Below are 25,142 nucleotides of genomic sequence, written 5' to 3'. Positions count from 1 at the left end.
AAAGCTTATGATTAGTTCTTTGACAGGATGTTGCAACAAAAGGTACACATGAAATAAAAAAGGAAATCAGTTAATGATTTTTATTAAATTTCAGTGCTTCATAAAATAAATATGGTATATAATATCAAACAGTGAGAAATAAAGCACAAGCATGAAAAGCATGGTAACTGAAAAATTACACTCATAATAGTGTTTAATACTTAGCACTTTAGAAATCATAAAGCCTTTAGTTATTTACACGCAACCAGCTATCTAACAAAATTTACAAAGTTGCAGCAGCCTATTTAAAAAGTATTGGGGTGGGTGGGGTGGGGAATTGAGAAGACTGCAATGGAAGACCTTCACTTTGCTCTAGTTAGCATTTTATCACGTACCCTATTTTCCCCCTTATGTACACGACTCAGTTTATAACTCCCATTCTTTGTAAAGTTTAATAATTACACTATATTGTATTTTAGAGCTTCAGTTTTATATCTAGGATTTGAATAGTGCCCTCTGCGCTAAAAGACATATATTCAAGTAACACCTCAAATAAAGTAAACATGTGCAAATCAAAGTTATAAACCTACAAAATCCTCAGGTAGTAGTGTCAAAGTATGATGTAGTATGAACATGCTGCTAATGGATAAGTTATGTTGTAGCTACAGCACTCTAGTTACTTTAAAGCATGGATAGTAAAGGGAAATGAGAGCATTAACAAATAAAACTGCAAATATGCCCTGTTGCCCCCCAAACAAAAATTTGATCTGCTGAACACCACAAAGATTTTTAAGGTCATAACTCAAGATTTAATATTTCAACATGAAAAGAAATCAAAGCCATTTGACTTATTTGGGCTTTTGAAACAAATGCAAATTTCTGTTCAAAAATTGCTTTTAAATGAGAAAACAAACCAATATATTAATATATCACCCCAAATAAAAAAAAATGTACACACTCTTCATTTTAGAGCATGCTGCTCATTCAGAATAAAGACAGGACAAAGAAAGTAGAATTACATTTCATGACATAATAAAAACATTAAAATTTGTGATCTTTAAGTGCACCATCATACAGGAATAACGTGCTCAGTGGAAATGTTCTACATCTACCAGAATCTGTCTTTATTAAAGCAAACAAATCTTTAGGACACTACCTGAAACTGAAATAATGATAACTGTGCTCCACTCAGCTTGCCTCAAGTTTCAGTCAGGCGTATTCCAACTATTAGCACCTGTATGCCTCTTCATGATTGTGTTCCAGAAATATTCATCTTTAAATTTGCAAACTTTATTTTAAAAAAAGACAGACTTTGCAATCTTTCAGTGCTTATAGTGAACAGATACTGTACGTAAACTTTGTTCTGAGCAGCATGGGCTGGGGCTTTTTCAGAAATCTGAGCACTGAACTTAATGTTGGCAGCAGATACAGTACAACAATCTGATATATTATACAGTTCCTCAAAAAAATTCTCACGAGATGATTTTCCCTAAAGAACGTTAAAAAAAAACAAAACAACAACCCTCTTACCACCTAAGATCTGTTTTCAATTCTTCTACTGAAGTTCAGAGCTTGCCAACTTTAAGAGTGATGGGGAAAAGAGGTGGAGAGAAAAACAAACTAAATTATTCCCAATCTGTACCGACGAAGAACTTCAAGTAAAAGGAAATCCACTGATTAAAGATCTTGCTACATGCAGTCTCTCATTTGAAAGCCTCAGTAGTTAGCATTGGGTGTAACAGCAGATTTATCATTCATAAAAAACACTGGCATTGCTCCTTCATTCTGATTTACTTGCATCCATGGTTTTTGTTTAGAAGCCTCTAAAAAATGTTTACGGTTCTGCTCATTTCATACCCAACTGGAGGAAAACGATAACCGTTTTTTCTTTCAATGTAATCCCATTCAGCAATCTTTGCCCCAAAAATTCAGTGTCATTTACGAGTCTGAGTCTTCTTTGGCACTGCAGGTCGCTTGGCTTGCCACAAATAGTTATGAATAGTAAGAGCATCCACGCTGACAGACATGGTTTTGGCTGGAATTACATTAAACTGTTTTCTGTCTGAGCTATATTTATAAAGCTTGTCAATCATTTTCTTATTGATGCTCTTTGGCCCTGTTCCAGTCAGCTTGTAGATTTCTTCAGTATCAGGGTAGTAGCAGTAAAGTGCTCTAAACTGGCAGCCAGCATCACGGAACAAAATAATGTAGTGGTTGGCATCACACTTCTCTAGTTCCTATATTTTAAAAAAGAAAAATGCTTAGGACTATTCATAAAGAAGACTATGAAGCAATACTGGGTACTCAGTAAATTAAAGGTATGAAGACTAAAAGTTGCTTAATTTGGAATTTTTGAAAAGTTAAACATTTAAAATAGTGTTTTCTGCTGTTTTCCCCATGACCTCTAACGTCGGAAGCTGGGTTTTCCAGATATAACACTAATACAGAGCACAGGAGATGCTGATCTGCCACGTAACAATATAATGTAATATTGAAGACAAGGAGAACTCATGACACAGAAAGAACTTAACTATTAAAAGAGGAATCTCCAAGCTAAAAAGAATGGGATGCAAAAACCTCATCAGACTGGGGACAGGACGACAACACTTTCTTGTCAACAATTTTCGTTACGCTTCTGCTTATTTTAATGTTGTCAAATTTAAAAATAAGTTTAGAATAAACTTCTGAAAAAAACTACTACTACACAGAAGGGCGAGACAAAAGGGAAAAACCAGTACCATCCAATATACAAACAGTGATCTAATTAACTGAATTTCTTCTGTATTTGATATTAACAGCATAGAAATCCTACCCTGCAATGATAATATATTGTTTAAAATACAGGGATTGGATACACTAATTACATTGGGCTACAGGGATGAAAACTTGACATTCTCTTGCTATATGAGCACCTCCTGGTGACTAACCCATAGAGGAGCACGAAGCTTTTACCTGCCGTACCAATCATAGAAGTCCCCAACCCCCTCCCCTGTTCTGCTCCTTTATCCAGTACCTCCCCTTTTAAGTCCTTCACCAGGCCATTTATCTGATCACTGGCTGCCCTCCCTATCGAGTACCTGCACTGAACATCCACCCAACCTTACAAAATAAGTTGCTAACACCTTTTCTATTCACCAGAAAAGGTCCTCCCTCACACCCACTGTGGGGAAGGTGAAAAAACCATATACCACTGAAGCCAATTCCGGTAGCGTGGGAAAAAGGGGTGACTAGCGTAATGCCTACAGCAGGTCCTAACCCAACCTGCCATTCGCCTCCATGGTGGGGAGGGAAGGAGGGAGGGTGAGTGCTGGCTTCCTCGCTGTGTGGAACAAAGAGACTTGCCCCACCCAGGTTGCATACCATTATGCACACTCCGGTGTGTGTGCGTGCGCGACAGACAGAGACAGAGAGACATTGCTGCAAAGCTGACCACCAAGCACCTTGTTACAGCAGTTTCTGACCTCCTTCCTCCCCACCATAAAGCAGAGCTGCCTTCCTTGGGTTGTGGTACAGTTAGTCTCATATGGACATCACATCAGGACTTCTGGAAATGCAGTCCTTGGGCCTTTATATTTACTTGCTTCACATAAAAAACTGTTTTTAATTTTTGCAAATTATTGTTCGTGATGGTGTAAGACACTATACATATTTCTGAAACAAAACTGAGTTTATTTGAGAAATCTCAGAAATCACAAATGAAATCCTTTTCTGATGCAAGCGAACCCAGCTCATAACAGTATCTTAGGACACATTTCCACAAACTGGGAAAAAGTCTTTTTTCTCAGTAATAAAAAGAAATTGCCTCAAGATTTTTAATGGTTATCCTTTTGCCTCATCCTTCAAATATATCTAGCTTAAGTTTTTCTTTAATATTATCATTGTAGCATTTAAACACTAAAGTTCATTTTTCTTTCCTTAAAGCCTACTTCTGCCTAACTTTGCATCACTGACCACCTCCAAGTAAATGAATGTGTTTTACTCAGAACACGTGTTGCCAAATGGAAACATCCACATTTTAACAAATAAAATTGAACTTAATTTTCAACTTTCCTAATTGTTTAAATAGGAGCATGCAGAAAATTCTTCCAAATGCAGATTTGGGGAAGGGAGGAATAAGGAGGGAGGAAGAAAGAAGAACATCAGTCTGCTGTGTTAATGAAAACAACAACATGCTTGACTTCATAGGCACGTTATGGGAAGAGCATTCAAGATAACATGCTATTAACAAAATTATGAAATAAGCCTTACAGGTTATATGAATGCACCTGCAGTAAACTAACACTGCAGTTTTAATAAATAACTACTTGCCTCTAATATTGAATTCTTATGTGGTTCATTCACTTTTCCAGCAAGACAGCAATGGGATATAGCGTTGTGAATAATTGGTTTGTTTGACTTGCTGCTGGGTTCTTTAAATAATTTTGGACCTAAGAAAGATAAGAAACGAGTTATTTACTAAATATTATAACTAGGTAAATTTAATAATGGTTCTTAAATTTTAATTCTATTAAATAAATATGTAAAGCTAAAAGCTGCAGTTTCAAATTGATGGGAACAATTGCTTACATGTTTATGATGCAAAATATCACTTCTTTAAGGAAGCATCACGGATTTAAAAAAACTAAGTGAAAAGTAACTTTAAATAAAAGTTTATCCTGTATGTACTGAAGGGCTCAACACAGTCATGGATGGATTCTCTTTCCAGTGCATAAACCCAGAGGGGTTCCTCATTCCTACATATGTACCTGAATCTGTACTAGAAGCTGGCAAAGTTCTAGTGGGAATTTTAGGCTTCTGGGGAATCCCCTCTTTCCAAGCAACCATTTTCTACTTTAAAATCCTTTTCCCATTCCCTCAGCAGCTACATCAGGCAACTAACATTCTGGCTCAGCAGCTAACAACTAGGAAGCTCACAAGTAGCCACCAAGACTATAAGCATTGTATTTATGGAACAAATTAGCAAAAAGTTTCTCCCAAATTTATTACAACAATGTTGATTTTACCTACCTATTGCAGCAACTCCAAATATTGAAGGATTTTGCACTGATTATAGCAAAAAGTAATACATATAAAATGAAACACATCTGAAGCATTTTCTATATCTAATATTCACTATTTAAATTAGATCACTGGCACTTTCGAAACATTCAAGCATTCTAACACACCTGAGCTTCCAGAAACAAGAACTCATCACACCATAACATTTATTATATGTTTGGCATTATTTAATACTTGTTAGTTAGAAATGATTAACCTAAAATGGAAGCATTTACCTGTGTACTCTGCCACTGAAGCAATTGAAGATGCTGTTGACGCATTTTCCCAATCTCTCTCTGTGTTTCTGCTTGGATTCCTGCTCAATATTGGTAAGGATTCCATTGACTCTACTCTGTTGGAGCAAAGCAGGGGATCACCAGTTTGAGTTTTTTGTTAAATAAATTATTTCACATTCACCAGGCATTTTCTCTTAATGAGAAAAGCAATTCTCCAGCATAACTGCCCCTCCCAAAAGATGGCCAGTTTCTATCATCCCTATTTTTAAAAGATGAATACAAGGTAATGTGTATTATAAAAAAATTTAGATACAAATAGAACCGATGAAGAACCCCATCCAGATGCCATTTTATGCCTATTAATAACTTTATAAAATAAATTAAGAATTATTCATTACATCATCAACATTTAATCCCAGTCCAATTTCATAATATAGGATTTATTTTTAATGGTCTTTACCGTTGGGAAGGAGTGCCACCAGAGTGTATGCTTTCAGGTTCAGTAGTTGCCGCTGAGGCCAAAGACAGGCTGGAACCAGACTGAGCACTACTTAGATTATCAGCTATAGGAAAAAAAGACGACATGAAATATGATTTTGCTAAAACAGATTGTGGACTCGAGTGAGAATGAAAAAACACTTACGTGTAGAAGAACACTTTGTTCCTGAATCACTGTATGACTCTTCTCGATGGACAGACTTTGGCCTAGGTTTCTTGGGTTTTGATTTGGGTTTTCCAAGTCCTTGCTCTTCCAAAATTTGCTGCTGTTTTTTTCTCAAGTATTCTTGTTTGATGAGTTCTCTTCGGGCCTTCTCTTCCTCTTTTCGTATTCGGTCCTCTTCAGCTTTGCGACTGAAAAGCAAACATGGTTTTCAGAATCTAATAACTTCCCATTTTCTAAAGGAAAAAGATAGGCTGTAAAATTATTCCTTTCCATAGCAGTGTAAATGTTACATTTACCGGGCTTCGTCTCTTTTTTGTTCAACTTCTGCCTCAAGCTGCTGTTTTCGGATCCGAGCCTCTTCAGCTTTCCGCTGCTGTTTTAAAAGGAATGCCGCGCGCTTTTTTGCTAGTTCATCTTCTGCTTTCTGTTCATCCTGCAGAATTGAAATTCCACATAAGATACAAAGCTTTGGAGGTAGGAGAAGGACATGACACTGGAGATCAACAAATACTTGGGGTCAAAAGTGAAAACTTCAAAAAGCTCATATTTATGCTGAGAGTACCTCGAGGAATGTATAAGATACTTTCCAATAATCTACTCTACTGGTATAGAATAGTTTCCAAATATCCAGTGAAGTCTACACTTTACCAGACTTCACAATATAATAAGTTAAGAAGTTGTGCACTACATAAGTAGTTTTCAGCGTTTTTGCTCAATAAGAAAATCTCGTGAAAAATACACATCTAGTGTTCATGGAGATCCAAGGGGGAAAAATCAGCCTCATAGTCCACTATAATTTCATTATCAAAACATACATAATACAGGAAGCATATCTTAAACTGCAAACTACACCATGCAATGTAATTCTCACATTGGCCAGGATATCCTGTATCAGTAATTCTATTCTACAAATGTATTTACTGGAGTGAATTACTACCAAACTATACTATACCAAGGCAAAAGTCAAATTCACTGAAGTTTAAACAGCTTCTCTTTCAAACTAATTTAATTAGAATTTAAAAGACACTGTGAAGTTGCCATGCTTGTGATACTCACTATAATTAATACTATAGAGAAACGCAAGCATACACAATATCCTAGTAGCTTCTTTAAATTTTAACAGCTGCAAAGAATATTACATTTGAAAAATATTTAGTGCTTCTATAAATATCATAGCATTAATATAATTCAGCTCTAATAACTTGCCCTTACACATTCTAGAGCTAGTGATGAAACAAAGAAGGCCTGTTAGTGAATTACTTAGATTTAATATCCTTGGAGCAAGAACCATCTTTTTGTTATATGTTTGTACAGTGCCCTACACAATGGGCCCCTCATCCAGGACCTAGGCTCCCATGCAGTACCACAATACAGATAATTAGAGCTGGCTGGGAAACAGTAATTCCCTTTAGCAGAGGATTTCAAGATATGGTTTTGCGCCAATCTGGAGAAAAACCTGGAAATTTCTAAATTCTTCATGTAACAAAATTACCATTCTCTGCACACCTCTACCGTGTGTTGGGACCCTGGCAGTCCCAACTCTGAGGCAGCCCATATGGTGGGCTGCCCTAAAGTCATGGAAGCCCTGGGAGCTCAGGCAGCTGTTGAGCCAGGAGAATAGAAGTCTAGGCTGCCAAGGAGCTGGGAGCCTGAAAACCCAGCCCATAATGAGGGCTGCTGACATGTTGGGCAGGTAAGCTAACAGGAAACCAGGCAGGTTTTGAAACCTGCCTTGGAGGTATGGTTCTGTCAAAATTTTGTCGCAATTGATGTGGTCCTGCCAAATGCTTTAATTTTGATGAACAGGCTAACTCTGATCAAAAATGCTTTGCTGAAATTTTTTGACCAGTTATGCAAATAATTCTATACCCCGTCCAGCTCAACAGATGAGCAGCAGAGAAACGATTTCAATACACAAAAGACAGAATTTATGTTTTCAAAAAGGCACACATTTGGGGGAAAACAGCCTCCAGAAAATATAGGATGGAAGAGACCAATAAAGGAAAAAGTTTTTTCTTAATATCAGCCATTGGATGGAGGAAAGAAACCTTCCATCCCCTTCCAGCAGCCTGGGCAAGGAAGATAGCAAGAAAGAGAAAAAGATGTAGAGCTCCCTCTCCTCCTCAACTCACTGGAAATAGGAGGTAGATACAAGAAGTTTGTCAGATGATATCAAAATTCTCATTTTCCAGCAGCTGGGCATATGTCACAAGAATTTTTCACCCGTGCATGCGTTTATATCTGCCAGGAACTACAGCCACAACATCCATCTTTTATATGTTTGCAACTTTGTGGTGTCGGGTAAATATTTCAAGCTACAGTTACCTCAGAACACCAAAAGGAGAGTCAAACAATTCAAAAATTGCAGATGAAGTATTTCTGCAACCTTGAAGATGCTTCTTAGAGTTCCCAGGATGCAAGACAAAATGATAGTGACAGATTAAATCATCTCATGGGGAACCCAATTATTTGTTTGACAGGATGTTTAAATTAACAAAAAACAGTTATTTTTAATTATTTATCTCAGACAGTTTCATGTATACCACAACAAACCTTAAAATAACAGAATGTAGTTTATGTATCTGGAAGGTATATACCTTTAACAGGCTTTTAAAATATTTTAATATTGTTTCCATTATTTCTACCACCATGGCTCACATTATACAGATTGAAGAGTATCAGATGATGTCTGGAAACTGAATCACCAGAAGTAAATGACCGTTTAATATGCCTCCAGTAGCATGGAACTTAGTCATGAAGTTAACAGATTGTTGAAATTATATTCAGCTTCATACATCACATGATGAAAATCCATCTAATGCAGATGTGGGCAAACTATGGTCCACGGGCCACATCTGGCCCACGGGACCGTCCTGCCCGGCCCCTAAGCTCCCAGCTGGGAAGGCTAGTCCCCAGCCCCTCCCCTGCTGTTCCTCCTCTCCTGCAGCCTCAGCGCACTGCGCTGCCAGCACTCTGGCCCACCGCTCCTGCCGGGCAGCGCAGTGGTGTGGCTGGCTCCGGCATGGTAAGGGGGCGGGGGGTCCTGGGGGGCAGTCAAGGGACAGAGAGCAGGGAGCAGTCAGGGAAGGGGAACGGGGGGGCTGGATAGGTGTGGGAGTCCCAGGGGGTCCGTTAGGGGGCGGGGATGTGGATAGGGGTCAGGGCAGTCAGGGCACAGGGAGAAGGGGTGGTTGGATAGGGGGTGGGTTTGAATGGGTCAGGGGTTCTGAGAGGGGGGGTCAGGGGCAGGAAGTGGGAAGGAGCGGATAGGGGGCGCGGGCCAGGCTGTTTGGGGAGACACAGCCTTCCCTACCTGGCCCTCCATATAGTTTTGCAACCCTGATGTAGCCCTCGGGCCAAAAAGTTTGCCCACCCAATCTAATAACTGCATAGTGAAAATGAAATGTGTATTCCAGCCAATCCTTTTTTCCCTATCCCAACTTTTGAGAGCAGGATGGTAAATGAGCAATAGTAAGTTACTTTCATAAAATATATATGTAATGCAAGCAACGTATTCTTCCCATTGCATTTATCTTCTGAATATAGAGAATAAATCCCTTTGACCATATTAGTAAAAAAAAAATATGGAGTGAATTCCTGAATTCCTTGAAATCAACAGGAGCTTTGCCATTGACTTCAATTAGGCCAGGATTTCACCCATGAGTTTAAAGAACTCTTTTCTATACAAAGAGCTTTTATCATAAAAGTGCATCCACACTGTGGTGAGTTGGGCCAAAGGAGTTTGAGGAATAAACAGAGACACACTAGATTCTAATATTAAACAAATGTCTAATGATGCTTCATATACATGAAAATGAAAATGTCCTGTGCTTACCTTGAAGAAAAACCCTACCCCAGACTTCTGATCACCTTCATTTATCATGTCTGTAGAGCTATCCTGACTTTCAATTTCTCCTTCTTCATCCGGGGCTTTTAAGTCAGACAGGTCTACTTCTATGAGATTAACCTTGCTTCTCAGTGGTTCATCCACTGGGACGTTTTCTTTTCCTGAGCAATCAGAAGAATTTAATCCTTCTTTTAAGCTGCTATTCATATCTTTGCTCATTTCAGAGAGAATATTTGCGTCTTTGGAAGTGGAAAGAACACATGCCCGTTGATTACTCTCATCATGGCGTCTATAGCTATCAAAGAAAAACTTATCTTGAGAGCCGCTTCCATGATCTGAACTATTTTCAAAACCAGTTTCTGTTGGTGTCCTGAATGGATTATTAGATGGAAATGGTCTTAAATGTGGTAAGGTTTCTACACTTTGTGTTGGGGTTTTAATACGTGCTGAGTTTTGATGTCTGTCTTTAGCAACTTTCAGTTCAACTGGTCTTCCAGAGCGAGGACTCCGCCCTTGAACAAGTCGAGGCGGTTTACGAAGATTGCTCATTCCAGTTGGAGAGAGGGGTTCAACAAAATGAATTGATGGTTTTACCTTTTGGTCCTGTGAATTATTTCTTGTACTTGGTGATGGTACCGTTGGAGATTTCATAAGAAGTTCTTGCTGGTGAGAAATCTTTAATATAGCCTGCTGAAGTGTACTGATTGTTTCATTTAGTTTTTCAATGGAAAGATCACATTCATTTATATCCACCACTTCAGCACCATTATCTTCTAGAAGAGCAGCAGAAATAATCTTGCTTTTTTCTATTTCATGCATAGCAGCAGATTCTTTTGGTTTGTGTAGCTCAACAAAAGCTATGTTTTCTTGCATTTTCACTTTTGTTACTTCTTGTGAATCATAAAGCATTTCTTCTCTCTCTTCCTCTCTTACGAGAAATTCCTCAGACTTTGAACTCAAAGACACATCATCTAAATCTTCACCACTGTTCCGAGAGTATTCTTTTGCAAAGTGTTCCGGTTTAAGTGGCTGTGGAACATCAACAGCTTTCCCTTTTTTAACAACATGCAAGAAAGCTGCCTTACCCAGCTTTAGTCGCTGCCTAGCAGACAGAGCCTCCATTTTTTTCTTTTGAGCTTCTATTGCTCTTCGCTTCTCCTCCAACTGCATGTGGAGCTGTACCAGTTCAGAAGCCAAGAGATTGACGTTATCTTTATTTTGTCTGGTGGGGCTTTGCTCTCGCTTTTGTTTCCATGTTGTTAATGGTGCTGGGCAGCTCTCTGACCCATCTGGTGTGGTCTTTTGGGAACTACTTGTACTGGACTTTGTTTCATAGCTATTAAGTCTTTGGAGCTTCCGTTCTGCAAAGTTAGTCATTCTGACACTCCCACTAGTCATGGACACACTGCTAACTTGAGAAATTGTACTCAGACATGGACTTGAACGTCCACTGGCATCATCCTTATCTTCGTGTTCCTTTACCTTCATATCCTCTTGTAACTTTGCCGATTCTTCTTCACCTATATATTTAGAGACTACTGGATGGTCATCTACTACCACCAAATCTTGTTCAGCCACCTCTGCATCGAGATCTGAATCAGAATCTTGTCTCACCATAGTCCATGTGGTACTGGGAACATGTGGATTAGTACTTTTCACGTAGCTGACATTGACTTTGCTTGTTACATCTTCATCAACTTTGGCAGTATGAAGGAAGAATCCTCCAGTGGATTGCTCCTGAGATGAAGGCTCTAAACTGCTACTAGCTAACGGACTAGGAGCTTCTAATCCTGCCTCGAAGAGTGTCATTGAATCTGCAGTACAGGGAGCTGCAACTGCGGTGAAATCAGAACTAGAAATTGGAGTAAAAGTCCTATTAATATCATGATCCCCATGATTGCTATTTGCTTTTTTACGGACCATAGGGACGTGCCCCTCATTTAGCCTTTTTGTTATGAAGCCCCTTTGTTTCCCCTCGCCACACTCATCCTCTTTATTGATCATTTGTTTTTCCTTTGCTGGTTTTAGGACTGCAGGCATTAAAGGTTCTAAATAAAAACTATCTGGTTTGCTTTCTATGGCCTCACTTTGTGTTTTTGAAGACCATGCGGTTGCAACTAGGCTAGGTGCCCTGGATGATACAGTTTTCAGGTCGAGATCACCCCTGTCTGGTAGTTCATCAGATCTGATTATTGCAATAAGTTCTTCATCTTCATCCTCAATTTCAACATTATTCAGCAAGCTTTTTCCATTCGTTTTCATTGATGAAGGATGAGACTGGTGTTTCGGAGTTAGATTGACAATATTTGAAGCTAGGCTGTCTTTACTGATTGATCTAGCCAGGCTAATGCTATCACCAGATCCAGGGTCCACATCGCTACTTGTGGCATGATGAAGAGCAAATGGTGTTGGCTGAGACAGAGGCCTAGAAGAGACAGAGCCATTAAAGAGAATCTACTGATGCAAAAGTAAAAAATGTGCAGTGACAACAACATATAAAAATCTGGCCTATATCAAGAGTGACTAGTGATACCAGGTGGCAGTTTGAGATGCCTTGACCTTGAGAGGCTGGGCAGTGTTTGCTACTTTCTGAAAAAAAAATCACATCCCTTTAGGCATCTCAAATTGTCACCCAAAGATTGAGGCACCCAAATCACCAATCACCTCTGAACATGTAGGCCAGTGTGTTTAAATAAAGTTAAATATACTACATATGCCTGGCTCCCAACAATTCAGACTACACACTATTGCAGTCAACTTGCCATATAGTCTAACCCCCCCTTCTGAACAAAGGAAGTTCTTACATCAAACAGAGCAATTACCTGGGTTTTTTCTCTGGCCATGCAAGAACTGAACCTCGTGGCTGCCCATCAACTCGTGTCAAAGAATTAGAACGATGTCTATGACCTATAATATTTTTTAAATGTTTACTGAAAGCTTTGGAAACGGTGTTTTTATATCATCATTTTAAAACATTAAACACAATAAACTACATCACCAAGAGATGGCAGCATAAAACAGGTAAACCTTAGCATACTTAAGCAGGAAAAAATGAAATAAAGCCAAATTCAATATTTAAAACAGATATGAAAAGTAAAAGCTAACCTGCAACAAATGGATGTGTTTTAGGAGGACTGTAGACAATATAGGTATAAAGAAATCCTTAATATCAAAGATTATAAAACAAGTCATCTAGCATTTGTTTTAATTATAAATACAAAACTTGAATATGATCCTTTCATATAGCCATTTTTAAAAAATAATTCTCAATACAAAGATATGCAAAACATATTGGAACATTGAGTAAATTTGCTTTTATTGACAACCATGTTATTTCCTAACCCTTTTGTCAAAGGTCTCCACACCTTTGATAAGCTGCTGCTTTTTTTGTTCCAAGAAACTCAAATTGTTTGTGTTCATTTCTTTGTACATTTAATTAAGAAGCACACTCACTTTTGAAACAAATTATATTGATAATACTTTGCACTCTTACAATATTTTTCTTGAAGACATCTTAAAAATCCCTTTCATATCAAGAAATTTATATGGTCAATATTAAATTCTGAAGCAATCTTTAACCACAATAGATACATATGTGACTGCATATTGATTGACTGTTTAATTCAATTTTAGATTGTTCACTTATGAACCACATATAGCAACAAATGCAACTCATCTCCCCACCTTTCCCCCAAATTAAGGGGGGAGGGATAGCTCAGTGGTTTGAGCATTGGCCTGCTAAACCCAGGGTTGTGAGTTCAATCCTTGAGGGGGCCATTTAGGGATCGGGGGCAAAAATTGGGGATTGGTCCTGCTTTGAGCAGGGGGTTGGACTAGATGACCTCCTGAGGTCCCTTCCAACCCTGGCTACTTCTTGGTCAACATCTTCCAGATTGATGAATCCCAAAATCCATCCTCAAAAGTCAGTTTTGCTTAACATACACAATATTGCAGAATGATAAAGTGAGTTGCCAGACTCACACAGCAAGTCTGTGAGAGCACTGGGAATAGGAGGAATCCTGACTCCTTGTCACCTTTATATTCACTAGATGAACACGCAGTCTAGTTCCTGCCAACAAGAGGTCTGCATTTACAATTCATTATGTTCTCAGTATGCCTACGTTTTTAAAAGCCTCTGAAAATTCAGATAGGTTCTCTGAATACTGTATTACAGATTAACATTAAGCCTTTTAAAAATACAACCACCAATATGGCCTCTATTTATCCATCTTTAAGGCAAATACTGCAGTATACAAAGAATTACATCAACTCTTTAAAAATATGTATGTTCATAAAAAGGTTTAAGTTAGAGTTTCTAAATCCAGAAAAAAAAAATTTCTGACAGTGTCACGTGTTAAGGGATAGGTGTGATCCAGTTAGAAAACTCACCAGACATTGTCATACAAATTTGAGATGAAGGCTTACCAGAGCTATCCTCCCCTTGCAATGATTTCTGTTGCTTCTGTCTCAAAGGCAGTAATGGATGGGATGGGCTAAAGGCAGGGTTTCCTTTGCCACTAAGGAAAAAACCAAAAACAACTTAATCACTTCCATGAGAAAACCTTTTCTAGAAAGGTAGAAGGAAAGCGACATACTAGGAAAGTTACCTGATAGCCGATACCCTACCATTCTTGCCAAGCAAAAACGTATCACTGAATAAAAGAACTGGTGAAAGTTATTCTAAGCTGCATATGAAAAATTAAAATCAATATTTCAGTTACAGTATTATACATTTCAGTCTACTACTGGAAATCAAATTGACATGTTTTACTTATTCACATGCAGTGATCTTACTATGTAACTCATTTAACAATACACTGGAGATAAACACATATATAACTAATAGAAAGAGGACCGAGGGAAGATTGAATAATTTTATATTCTTACACCTCTTCAAAAGTAACCTAGAGTTAAGATTTTAGTTTAATCTTACGATTAAATCCAAAAGAGAATAGAATATTTGAAAAGAAATCCAGAGAGTTTTAACCCAAATCAGTTAGAGAGATTTTACATATCCAGAATAGGCTGTTAAACTGAAGCAACCGTCTGCAATATGATCGGTGCCAAAGTTAAATATATTGTCATGAATATGTGAAAATAATACATATTTTGTCACGAAAGCTACAGGGTTACAAGGCAAAACCAAAATGCCATGCTGTAGCAGATTTTTGTGGTTGTTACATCAAAAGACAAAATGAACTAACAGACTGGCTCCTAAAGTGCTACCATCCACAGCTCTGCTGCCTCAACTTCTTAATCGATAGTTCTCTCTAAAATAACAACTTGAACTTTTCATACAATTTAGTGGGTTCTAAGTTAACTAACAACTCAGGGGAAAAACCTGCTTGTCACTGTGGATAGTTCAACCAATCCCTTTGCTTTACATCCAGCAGTTGTGAAAAAAGTTAAAATGTTATAATCCTGTGTAAGGATTATAATGGAAACTAATACTGAAAATAATATGCCATTGGTATGTCCCCATCTTTCACATTCCCTGACAAGAGATATAGTAGTAATAAACAAGGTTCAGAGACAGTAATAAAATGTATTAGAAGCAAGAAAAGAAAGTGTCCATACGAAGAGAGACTGAAAAGACTGGGACCATTTAGTTTAGGGGAAACAAAAAAAGGGGGGTCATAATGTATAAAATAAAGAGAAGATAAACTGGTTGGTCCTATTTACCCCCTTTCATAATACATGAAAAGGTAAATGTTGATGAATTTGAAAGGCTGCAACTCTAAAATTGAAAAGGAAAAATTTACACAATTAAACTGTGGGATTCATTGCCACAAGGTATCATTGAGGCCAAAACCTTAACCGAATTCATAAAATTGGACATTTACATGAATACTCAGAACATCCATGGCTACATTAGATAGGATTATTTAAAAAAAAAAAAAAAAATGGTTTGAAGGCATATAAACACCCATGCTTTAGGGCACAAGCCAATTTTTGAGGAGATTAGGCAGGAATGTCCCCAGTGGGCAGGTTATTGCAAACTGTCCACCTCAGGGTTCTTCACCTTTTTTTCCTGGCAGCTTGTATGGTCATAGAGGCATAATAATGTGCTAAATGAATCAATGGTCTGATCCAGTAAGGCAATTTTTACACACCCTTATTTGTGTCCTGATCAACATCATCTGAAGAGATGGTAGTCCTTGACTTGGTCTAGCTAATTGTTTTCTAGGCTTTAGCATAGATAAGTTCCTTCTCTCAGTCCACTTTCCTCCGTACTGAATAATGCAACTACCTCTCATAAGAGCAGCCCACCAGGTGTATCTCCATCCTCTACAAAGAATAGGAATCATGAAGCCGTACCGTCACTCGAAGAATAGCTAGGTACGCTACCATTTTTGAGGGGAAAAGGCTTCTCTACCCCAGAATTGCCAGTAACCATTAAAAGACTTCCAGTTATCATCAGCATGGAAAGCAACATTAGAACGGATATCCAAACTAGTCTGTTTTTCCCCTCAAACATTTCTCTTGCTTACTGTTCTCTTTTTCTTCTTCTGTCCATACAGTAGACTGATTTCAGTTTGGGTTTTTGTTTTGTTTTCTGTATGGTCATTCAGAAGAAATTACCAGTAACACTGCCATTCCAGAATAGCTTTCCTTTTTAAAATTTTGCCTAACAGAGAATTAGTCCAGCTTTTAATACAGTGATATTGCTATCACGATTAGAGTTTTTCACTCATGCTATGAAGATCACATAGACCACTGTCAAATATTTCCTTAAACTTGAGACTTGTACACGTTTTAGAGACTGAGTGCAAAGACCTTAAACTCACATATATAACAAAACCAGATAATTTAGCAGTAATAGAAATTCCTAGATTACCCAACTGGAAATAGAAGCAAGACGATGAATCTAGAGAGAGAAAGACAGACTTACAGATAGTCAGATTCTTCAGGGTGCAGGTAATACCTGTTGCAAGCTTCTGGGGGTAGCTGAATTGAAGGCTGCAGGTCTGCTGGACTTGTACTAGCTGGACTAGCCATGAAACTTCGTTTAGTTGCATTGGAAATAGGAACAGGCGGACGACAGCTCTTCTGCTGCAACACTGTTTTAGCTGCACATATTTATATAAGTGTCAGCACTACTTCAAATTACAACAACAATACTAGAAAGTAGTACAAAAAATCATATAGCCTCACTGCAGAAGGTCAGAATTAGAACATCAGGATACTTCAAATTTCACTTTAGTTTTGCAACATTTATGATGCAGAATAGTTAAAATACAGAATAATCAAATATATAACACAGATAGGAAAACTGACACTGTGATGAGCAATCATGAAAGTCAGATTAGTTAGAGCAAACGGCAACAGTGGATTTTTAATTAAAAATATCTGTCTGTGGATGAATTACCTAATTTACTATACATGAGACACATGTGAAGTTGAATCCAGGTCTTCAGAGGCAATAGTACTATACAGTTACCTACTTCATTTTCCTTTATGCTCTGAGTCTCAAAGAAGATTACAAAATCTAAAATTTAGACTAATGCAACAAAGTTTGAGAATAAGAAAATTGGTATCAATTTCAATAGTTTCAGCAAAAGGATTATGGATGATTCTATTAAGTTTTAAGCATATAAATAAAAAAAACTTCACCATAATTCTCATTTCCTTACACATTTTTCATCTCATTTTCACTGCAGGTTAGCTCAAGTGAGCCCTACCACACTGTGAAACATTCAAAGTACAGAGTAATCTGAATAGCAGTTGATGAACTGTGCTAACTCAAACAATAACCTGAAGCTGCATCCCCACTGCATTACTAGCTTGACCATCAGCAGCACTAGATCTTCAACCAATGCCACCTGATGCGCCAGCTAGTTCAAGTTTAAAGCACCACTTAATTCAAGCTATAGATTTGTGTGTGGACATGAGTTGGGTTGTGAGAAACACTTGATTATACCTGAAGTTAATACTTCAGTGAAGACAAGCCCACATGAGTAACAAGTTATGAGATTCAGAAGCAGCATTTTATAATGTGACGTGATTCTAAAGCACTTTAGGTAACGGTTCAACAAAATAAAAAACCAAGATAGAGCTCCACTACTTCCTGCGCTCTACCTTAATTACTATACGTGGAAGTTACTAATGACAAACTTTCTAAATGTATTTTAAAATAACACTTCTGAGAACAAGGTTTCGTGCTAAAAAGCTGTATTACAAAAAAGAATTGTAGTGACAGTCAATAAAGATGGGACTCAAATCAGCACTGTATCTAAGTCTGTCACTGATAGGAAGATGACTGAGCATTTTAAATTAAAATACCTTCCATTTACATAGTATATTTCATCCCAAAATGCTTTAAAACTCACATACGTATACCAGGGTGTCAAACTCATTCGGAAGAGAGTGTCGAAATTCCAGCCCATGGATTGTAATTAAAATTACAATCCATGGGCTGGAAAATAAATTCAGGGCTATATACTTCATTCAATGCACAGCAGAATGCTCTCTATCTCAAAGGGAGAATATGGCTTTTATGTAGTAAAAGAACTTAAGTTATTTGTTCAGTGCCCTATTGCCGCATTGACTCATTCAGAAACTATGCTTTTTTTTTTTTTTTTTTTTTTTTTTTTTTTTTAAGGGTCACTGTTATTCCTACCTTTGTTTCCCTATTTTCTTTTGTTTCTCTTTCCCCCTGCCCTGTCTTTGAGTCTCCTGTGTTCTCTTCATTTCCTTCCCTGCAGCAACTCCCAATTCCCAACCCCCATAAACTGCAATCCCATACCGCCTTCCCCATTCCTTCTGCTGAAGTTACCAACAATGACATGGTTATGTTGGCAATTAAAGGTCACCAGTGAGCTTTATAGCTGACACTTCAATCAGATTACTAGAGGATGGGGAGTTCAATTCTGAGACACTGTTTCAGGTTGTCTTCAGATTCAGTTCGCCATGACTACATTGGTTACATTCTGTTCACATCTGGAAGACACTCTGCAGCCATAAGAACTTATTTTTGTTTTAAAATGAAAGCTGAGATTCTGCACAATCCCAATATGTCTTGTGGGCTGGATCTTGCCCATGGGTCATGTGTTTGACACTCCTCGTACAGAGTAATAATTCCATTTCTTACTGAAATGCAGCCATTTCCAAGATGAAGAGTAGCACTTATTCAAGAGTACACATGAACATTGCGAATACTGGACACTACTGTGCTAATAAGCGATGATCACATAACCACCACCCTATACCGGAAACCTACTGACCTCTATACTTATGTACTTGCCTCCAGCTTCCATCCAGGACACACCACATGATCCACTTTCTACAGCCAAGCTCTAAGATACAACCGCATTTGCTCCAACCCCTCAGACAGAGACAAACACCTACAAGCATTCTTAAAACTACAATACCCACCTGCTGAAGTGAAAAAACAGACTGACAGAGCCAGAAGAGTACCCAGAAGTCACCTACTACAGGACAGGCCCAACAAAGAAAATAACAGAACACCACTAGCTGTCACCTTCAGCCCCCAACTAAAACCTCTCCAGCGCATCATCACAGATTTACAACCTATCCTGAAAAGCGATCCCTCACTCTCAGATCCTGGGAGACAGACCAGTCCTCGGTTACAGACAGCCCCTCAACCTGAAGCAAATACTCTCCAGCAACCACACAACAAAAACACTAACTCAGGAACCTATCCTTGCAACAAAGCCTGATGCCAACTCTGTCCACATATTTATTCAAGTGACACCATCATAGAACCTAATCACATTAGCCATGCCATCAGGGGCTCGTTCACCTGCACATCTACCAATGTGATATATGCCATCATGTGCCAGCTATGCCCCTCTGCAATGAACATTGGCCAAACCAGACAGTCTCTAAGCAAAAGAATAAATGGACACAAATCTGACATCAGGAATCATAACATTCAAAAACCGGTAGAGCACTTCATACTCTCTGGCCACTCAGTGAAAGATTTAAGGGTGGCAATTTTGCAACAGAAAAGCTTCAAAAACAGACTTCAACGAGAAACTGCTGAGCTTGAATTAATATGCAAACTAGATACCATTAACTTGGGTTTGAATTGAGACTGGGAGTGGCTGGGTCATTACATATATTGAATCTATTTCCTTAAGTTAAGTATCCTCACACCTTCTTGTTAACTGTCTAAATGGGCCATCTTGATCATCACTTCAAAAGTTTTTTTCTCCTATTGATAATAGCTCATCTTAACTAATTAACCTCTCACAGTTTGTATGGCAACTTCCAACTTATCTGTATGTGTGTGTATATATCTATAGATCTATCCTCTTATTAGATGTTCCATTCTATGCGTCCGATGAAGTGGGCTGTAGCCCACGAAAGCTTATGCTCTAATAAATTTGTTTAGTCTTTAAGATGCCACAAGTACTCCTGTTCTTTTAATAATTTTAAGTATTTTGAATTACCACACTTGTTTTTAAAAGGGCTGCATCATCTGAACATTCAAGCAAGATTTTAACAGCTGTTTAATGGAAAAGATTCCAATGCTGCAGAAGAAATGACCTAAAGCAAGCACTCTTGCCTCATTTCTGCAGGCATAAGCAGATGGTGTAAGTAGTCACAACTTACTCCACTGAAGTTAAGATTACATGAGAGAGACCTAACAGATGAATTCAGAAGTTCAGATTAGTCTGGTAAAGAAGTGAGGCTTTAGGTCTTCAGTTACAGAGGATCCGTGATATGATGAAAGAAAGTAATTTACCTTTGCCCTTTGAAAAAAATCTCAAGAGGACAGAAATAAATCCTCAACTGCAATTTGGCAAAACTGTATTATATTACAGTTTAACTCCCTCCAAAGTTTCAAAAAGGAGGGAAGTGAGCCATTAGCACTTCTATAACAAAAGCAAGCAAAAAACTCCCAAAGCTGGAGAAAGTTATATGTAAACTCATAATAATAAGTGGAAATGAGCTAGTGGTCGACTTCTCTTCACTGTATCTGATTTGATGGTGTTCTATGAAGTTTTAATTATTAACAATGAGGAAAAATTTTAACATCCTTCTCCATTCAAGACTGGAAGTTGCTAGAGAACTATTTAAAAGAATGTGAAACATGACAGCAGATGATACAATCACATATCTTTCAATCCACAGCTGGATCTCAAGGCAATTTTTTTTGAAATGTACACATTTTCAAGAAACTTCAAACAACAAAATATTTTGGTGGAAATCAATCAATGGATAGAGCAATGCAGAAAAAACAAGCAATTTCATTAGTTTATATTTGCTTAAACAAATAGAATAGACTTAATATTTACCGAAAAGTCAAAATATCTCACCATCTTTTATTTCTTGAATGTCCCTGGGCTGTACAAAGTCTGGCTTGACATTCTCAAACCACCAGAATAGTTCCGCAATGAAAACCATAACATTAGGCTTTAAAAAAAATAAATAAAAAAAGTTTAGGTTAGTGGCTTACCTACATTTTGCTCAAAAATGTGTTTTCCATTACAAGTCTTACCTTCAGAACTAAAGGAGCATACAGCATGTCCTCCAATGTAAGGTAAAAACATTTGTTGAGATACTCATTTGAGAATTCTCTCAGAAGCTGAATATTATAGAGGCTGTCTGCAATTGAGGTTACCTCCTTCAAACAGATATCTGGTGTGGAAAGATAAAGTTAAGTATTATTGAAACTATCCTGGTGAATTGAATACTGGCTTCACAGTTTATTTCATAGCTACTGTAAACAATACACGCAGAAAAAGAAAAAAAAAGAACCCTCAGCTTCAGAACAGGGATATAGGAGACTCCAATACAGAAAACTGCTTGAACCCCTTGACCAACCTATGGACCAGTAGTGACATTTATCTACCAGGCAGATGGACTTTAAGCACCCTTGTAGCTACAATCATCTTTGAAGACATATTTAACTAGAAGAAAACAGTTTCCAGAATGAAAAGTTGAGGAATCCTTGGCGACGCATCTAAACTGGTCCTAAATTGAAATCAACCATCATAGTGAAGTCATATATACATGAAAGGAGGAAGGAACAAACATAGGCATAACAAATGGTTTTGTATTCAATTTGGAACACCCATTCAAACAAGGGCTTGTAAACCGCAGTGATAGGCATGGTAAAATAATGTAAGCAGAACACACAAAACCATGCCAACTGAATAAAAAGCTGTTTGTCCTGAAGCAGCAAACTTTATTGCAAAGAAAAAAAACATTGTTTCCATTATAAAGCTACAAAATCCCTGATATTGTATTAAAGCAGTAGAACATTTAAAAACTATGTATTTGAGTGTCAGATTAGTGCATCACAATCCACTGTCAGACTTTACAAATTGTTCGCTAAGTAACTGTGTATACTTTGACAATTATTAAACAAAAAAGAGCTACCATCACATCATCTTTACCTTTTTCTTTCCAGAACTTATTTAGAGTTCAAAGAAATGGAATACATTCTGCTGTCTGGCTTTTAAATATTTGGTATTTATATGCTATTATCTATTAAGATATTACTCTTTACTTTGAACAAACTGATCAAAAAGGAATGAAATTGAGATAACTCCAGGACTTGGCTTATTAAAATGTAAGAATCAATTGAACAGCTAGCATTTTAAGCCATTCTGCACATATGTAAATAACTCTGCACGGTAGGAGAGCAGAAAATTTAATAAAGGAGTTAAACTTAGAAATATGTATAGTTCAATAAAGAAAATGAATCATACAGGAAAACAATACCTGGAAAATAAATCTCAGGGTAGATATCCAAGTTTATGATTTGTATATTCTGAAACATTTCAAAAAAGTTTATATTTTTAAATTTGATTAATATTTTTGCCATTCATACATAATTTGGTAACATATAATTTGTATATGTGGAGAAAATTTAAAGATAAATGGACAGTTGTATACTTATTCTTTCTCCTGAGACTAAGTTTGAAGGCAAATTACTAAAATAACTCCTTTTAACAAAAACATTCTCAGATATTCCTAGATTTGTAAAACAAAATAAAGATGTACATCAGAATTTATTAGATATGGAACTACAGTAGTTATATTCTTCAGAATGCCTTTGGATGCAAAGTAATGAATCAAAAGGCTGTTGTTTTAGAAACACCAAATATTGATCTTATGAAAAATTTGTATTTGCCTGACGTGAAGTTAATTTTGGACAAGAGATTAATTATTGGGTTATGCTATAGTTTAACAAATACTACAGTGCAGCACAAAAAATGACCAACTGTATATATCAATTGCATATTTTTATATCTGACCATGTTTGTAGTTGAATTTTTTCAATTAAAAGTAATTTTAAAAAAAAGTTTCTTCACATACCATCTAACTTCATTTGTTCTGGGCAATAATAGTGTATCACAGCTAGAAGAGCAGCACCATCACTGCCATCCTTCATCAGGTCTTCAAGTAATGGAAAATAAGGTAATTGCCTGCTTGAAAGATGGTCTCGTCGATAACGCACCTAAATAAAAGACACAGTCATATTATGCGAATAAGAAGTGCAATGTTTTATTGAATAATTACTGAAATACCCTATGGTGCATCTTTAGTTTTAATTGGTTATATCTACTGTGAATCATTTAGAATGTTAGCCTCTTCCCTCAATGGAAGTCAAGTTTGAATACTATTATACTTACTTTTTAACATTTTTCCGTAACATTTGGAAGCGCTCCCCAACACTAAATCTAACCTAAACTAAAAGCAGATTAAGTCAAGCTCCACCCACTTAGAGGTGTGAGTGCAACAGCTCAAATACAAAAGACAAAGACTACTAGGCCAAACCCACTTAAAACTTGAAAAGCCAATGCAAAACTTAATCATGGCAAGGGTGTCAGATTCTCATTTGTCCCCTACTAATATCAACCCAGACCTCACAGGCAAGGAGTTATCTGGATCAAACATCTCTTGAATGGATACTGAATACCACAGAAAATTTCATCAACAGAGTTTTGTACAGCAGAAAAACAAATTTGGGGTTGGATTTTCAAAAGTGATCAGAAATGACAGCAAAATTAGAGGCCACAGAAGTTAGTGGCAAAACTCCCAAAGATTTCAGCATGAGCAAGTCAAGTCAATACTGAGCACTTCTGAAAACCCCACCCTAAAGATTCTGGGAAGTAGGTGCTGACTACTCAAAGTCGTCTAACTACAGAAAGTAAAATCATTTGGAAATCCTGCTAGGTAATTTTCCAATCTAAAAATTATTTAATGTTAATATTATTAAGAAGTCACATGCTGGTTAGTAAAGTACCTCAGCAGTTTAAGAGTGTGCTGTTTAAGTTCTAGCTAATTAATGGAATGACATCAAAAATGATTACACTATGAATCCTAGCAGAAATCCTTTTTAGAATGAAAATATTCATTTATACATAAAAAAAAAAATCTACATTTGAGAAACTATTTTGACTACTATAATCTGGTCTACTATGCCACTATATTCTACTCTAAATATATACATAAAATGCATTTATTTTTAAAAAACATTTTTTTTCTGAATGATACTATACATTCTGCAAGACAGCTCAGGAAAGGTGTGTCGTTCTACAAATATATATATATTTGAGGATGGCACCGGCTGAGAAAAATTCTGTTCAATGGAACAAAGGTCACTCAATAACAAATTAAAAAGTAAGAAATTAACTAGGTGACAGCATATTTCAAGTTAAGTTATTTAATACATAAAGTTTAGCTTTAAGTTTCCATTGCAAAGGATATATAGCTCTTTAAGTCTGTTAAATAATATCTATATTGTATGAAGAGAGAGGTAAACAATATTTGCTACACTGTAGGCAAAGCTATCTTAATTTTTTTGGTAGAACATTTGTTTTCTTTACCATGTGCAGATTTGTTTTTTTCCCCAGCCTGGAGCTCTCCATACATATGTAATATAATGTTAATCATACTGTACCACACGCGCATACTCCACTGGTTCCAGCATGCAGTGCGATAGGGCATGCATCAGATCAGGCTTACACAAAAAGAAATAGTAAGATGATGATGATGATGAATCAGAGTCATGAAACAATCAAATCTATTATGCACTGGAAATGTGGTTGCGAAATCAAATAAAATGAGTACCTATACTAAGGTGATCTGGTTAGTTTAAAAAGTGTATTATTTACACATTATTCAGTAGAGTTAAGCAGTTTAATGGTGAACTTCAAAGATTTCTCTTTAAACCTAAGACTACTAAAATGGAGAAGTTTTATACCCATTTTAAATATAGTGCCAATATATATATATATTTTATTACATTTGAGCCAGTCATTAGCAATCCTTAGCATTCCAAACTACAGGCTTCCTCATTTCCTTTACTGGAGTGAAAGACATTACATTCACAATAAAAAATAGAGTCTGAACGATCCACTCCATTCTAAATAGTTATTTTCAATCCATTATTCTCTTA

At 37.1% G+C, this 25,142-nt stretch overlaps 1 protein-coding gene across 5 annotated transcripts in view; it reads right to left on the bottom strand.

Annotated features, from left to right (window-relative positions):
• Positions 1-62: 62 nt before the first annotated feature.
• Positions 63-25,142, bottom strand: part of CAMSAP1 (calmodulin regulated spectrin associated protein 1) — a 46,817-nt gene continuing 21,737 nt past the window's right edge. For 3 of the 5 annotated variants that reach the window (XM_043530473.1, XM_037880069.2, XM_043530475.1), the window contains exons 6-18: positions 23,057-23,198; positions 21,231-21,370; positions 21,049-21,145; positions 16,656-16,833; positions 14,189-14,280; positions 12,586-12,670; positions 9,752-12,188; positions 6,213-6,349; positions 5,896-6,104; positions 5,713-5,815; positions 5,253-5,368; positions 4,288-4,406; positions 63-2,216 (exon numbers count right to left, since the gene is read on the bottom strand). In XM_043530473.1, the coding sequence (XP_043386408.1) occupies positions 1,914-2,216; positions 4,288-4,406; positions 5,253-5,368; positions 5,713-5,815; positions 5,896-6,104; positions 6,213-6,349; positions 9,752-12,188; positions 12,586-12,670; positions 14,189-14,280; positions 16,656-16,833; positions 21,049-21,145; positions 21,231-21,370; positions 23,057-23,198 (4,158 nt within the window). In that variant the 3' untranslated portion in view covers positions 63-1,913. The remainder of the gene's footprint in view (positions 2,217-4,287; positions 4,407-5,252; positions 5,369-5,712; positions 5,816-5,895; positions 6,105-6,212; positions 6,350-9,751; positions 12,189-12,585; positions 12,671-14,188; positions 14,281-16,655; positions 16,834-21,048; positions 21,146-21,230; positions 21,371-23,056; positions 23,199-25,142) is intronic. The other 2 variants (XM_043530474.1, XM_037880070.2) reach the window with 1 other exon arrangement.

Source organism: Chelonia mydas, chromosome 16 (genome assembly GCF_015237465.2).
Source record: "Chelonia mydas isolate rCheMyd1 chromosome 16, rCheMyd1.pri.v2, whole genome shotgun sequence".
NCBI classification, from domain to species: Eukaryota; Metazoa; Chordata; order Testudines; family Cheloniidae; genus Chelonia; species Chelonia mydas.
This window is presented reverse-complemented; position numbering and strand designations above follow the sequence as displayed.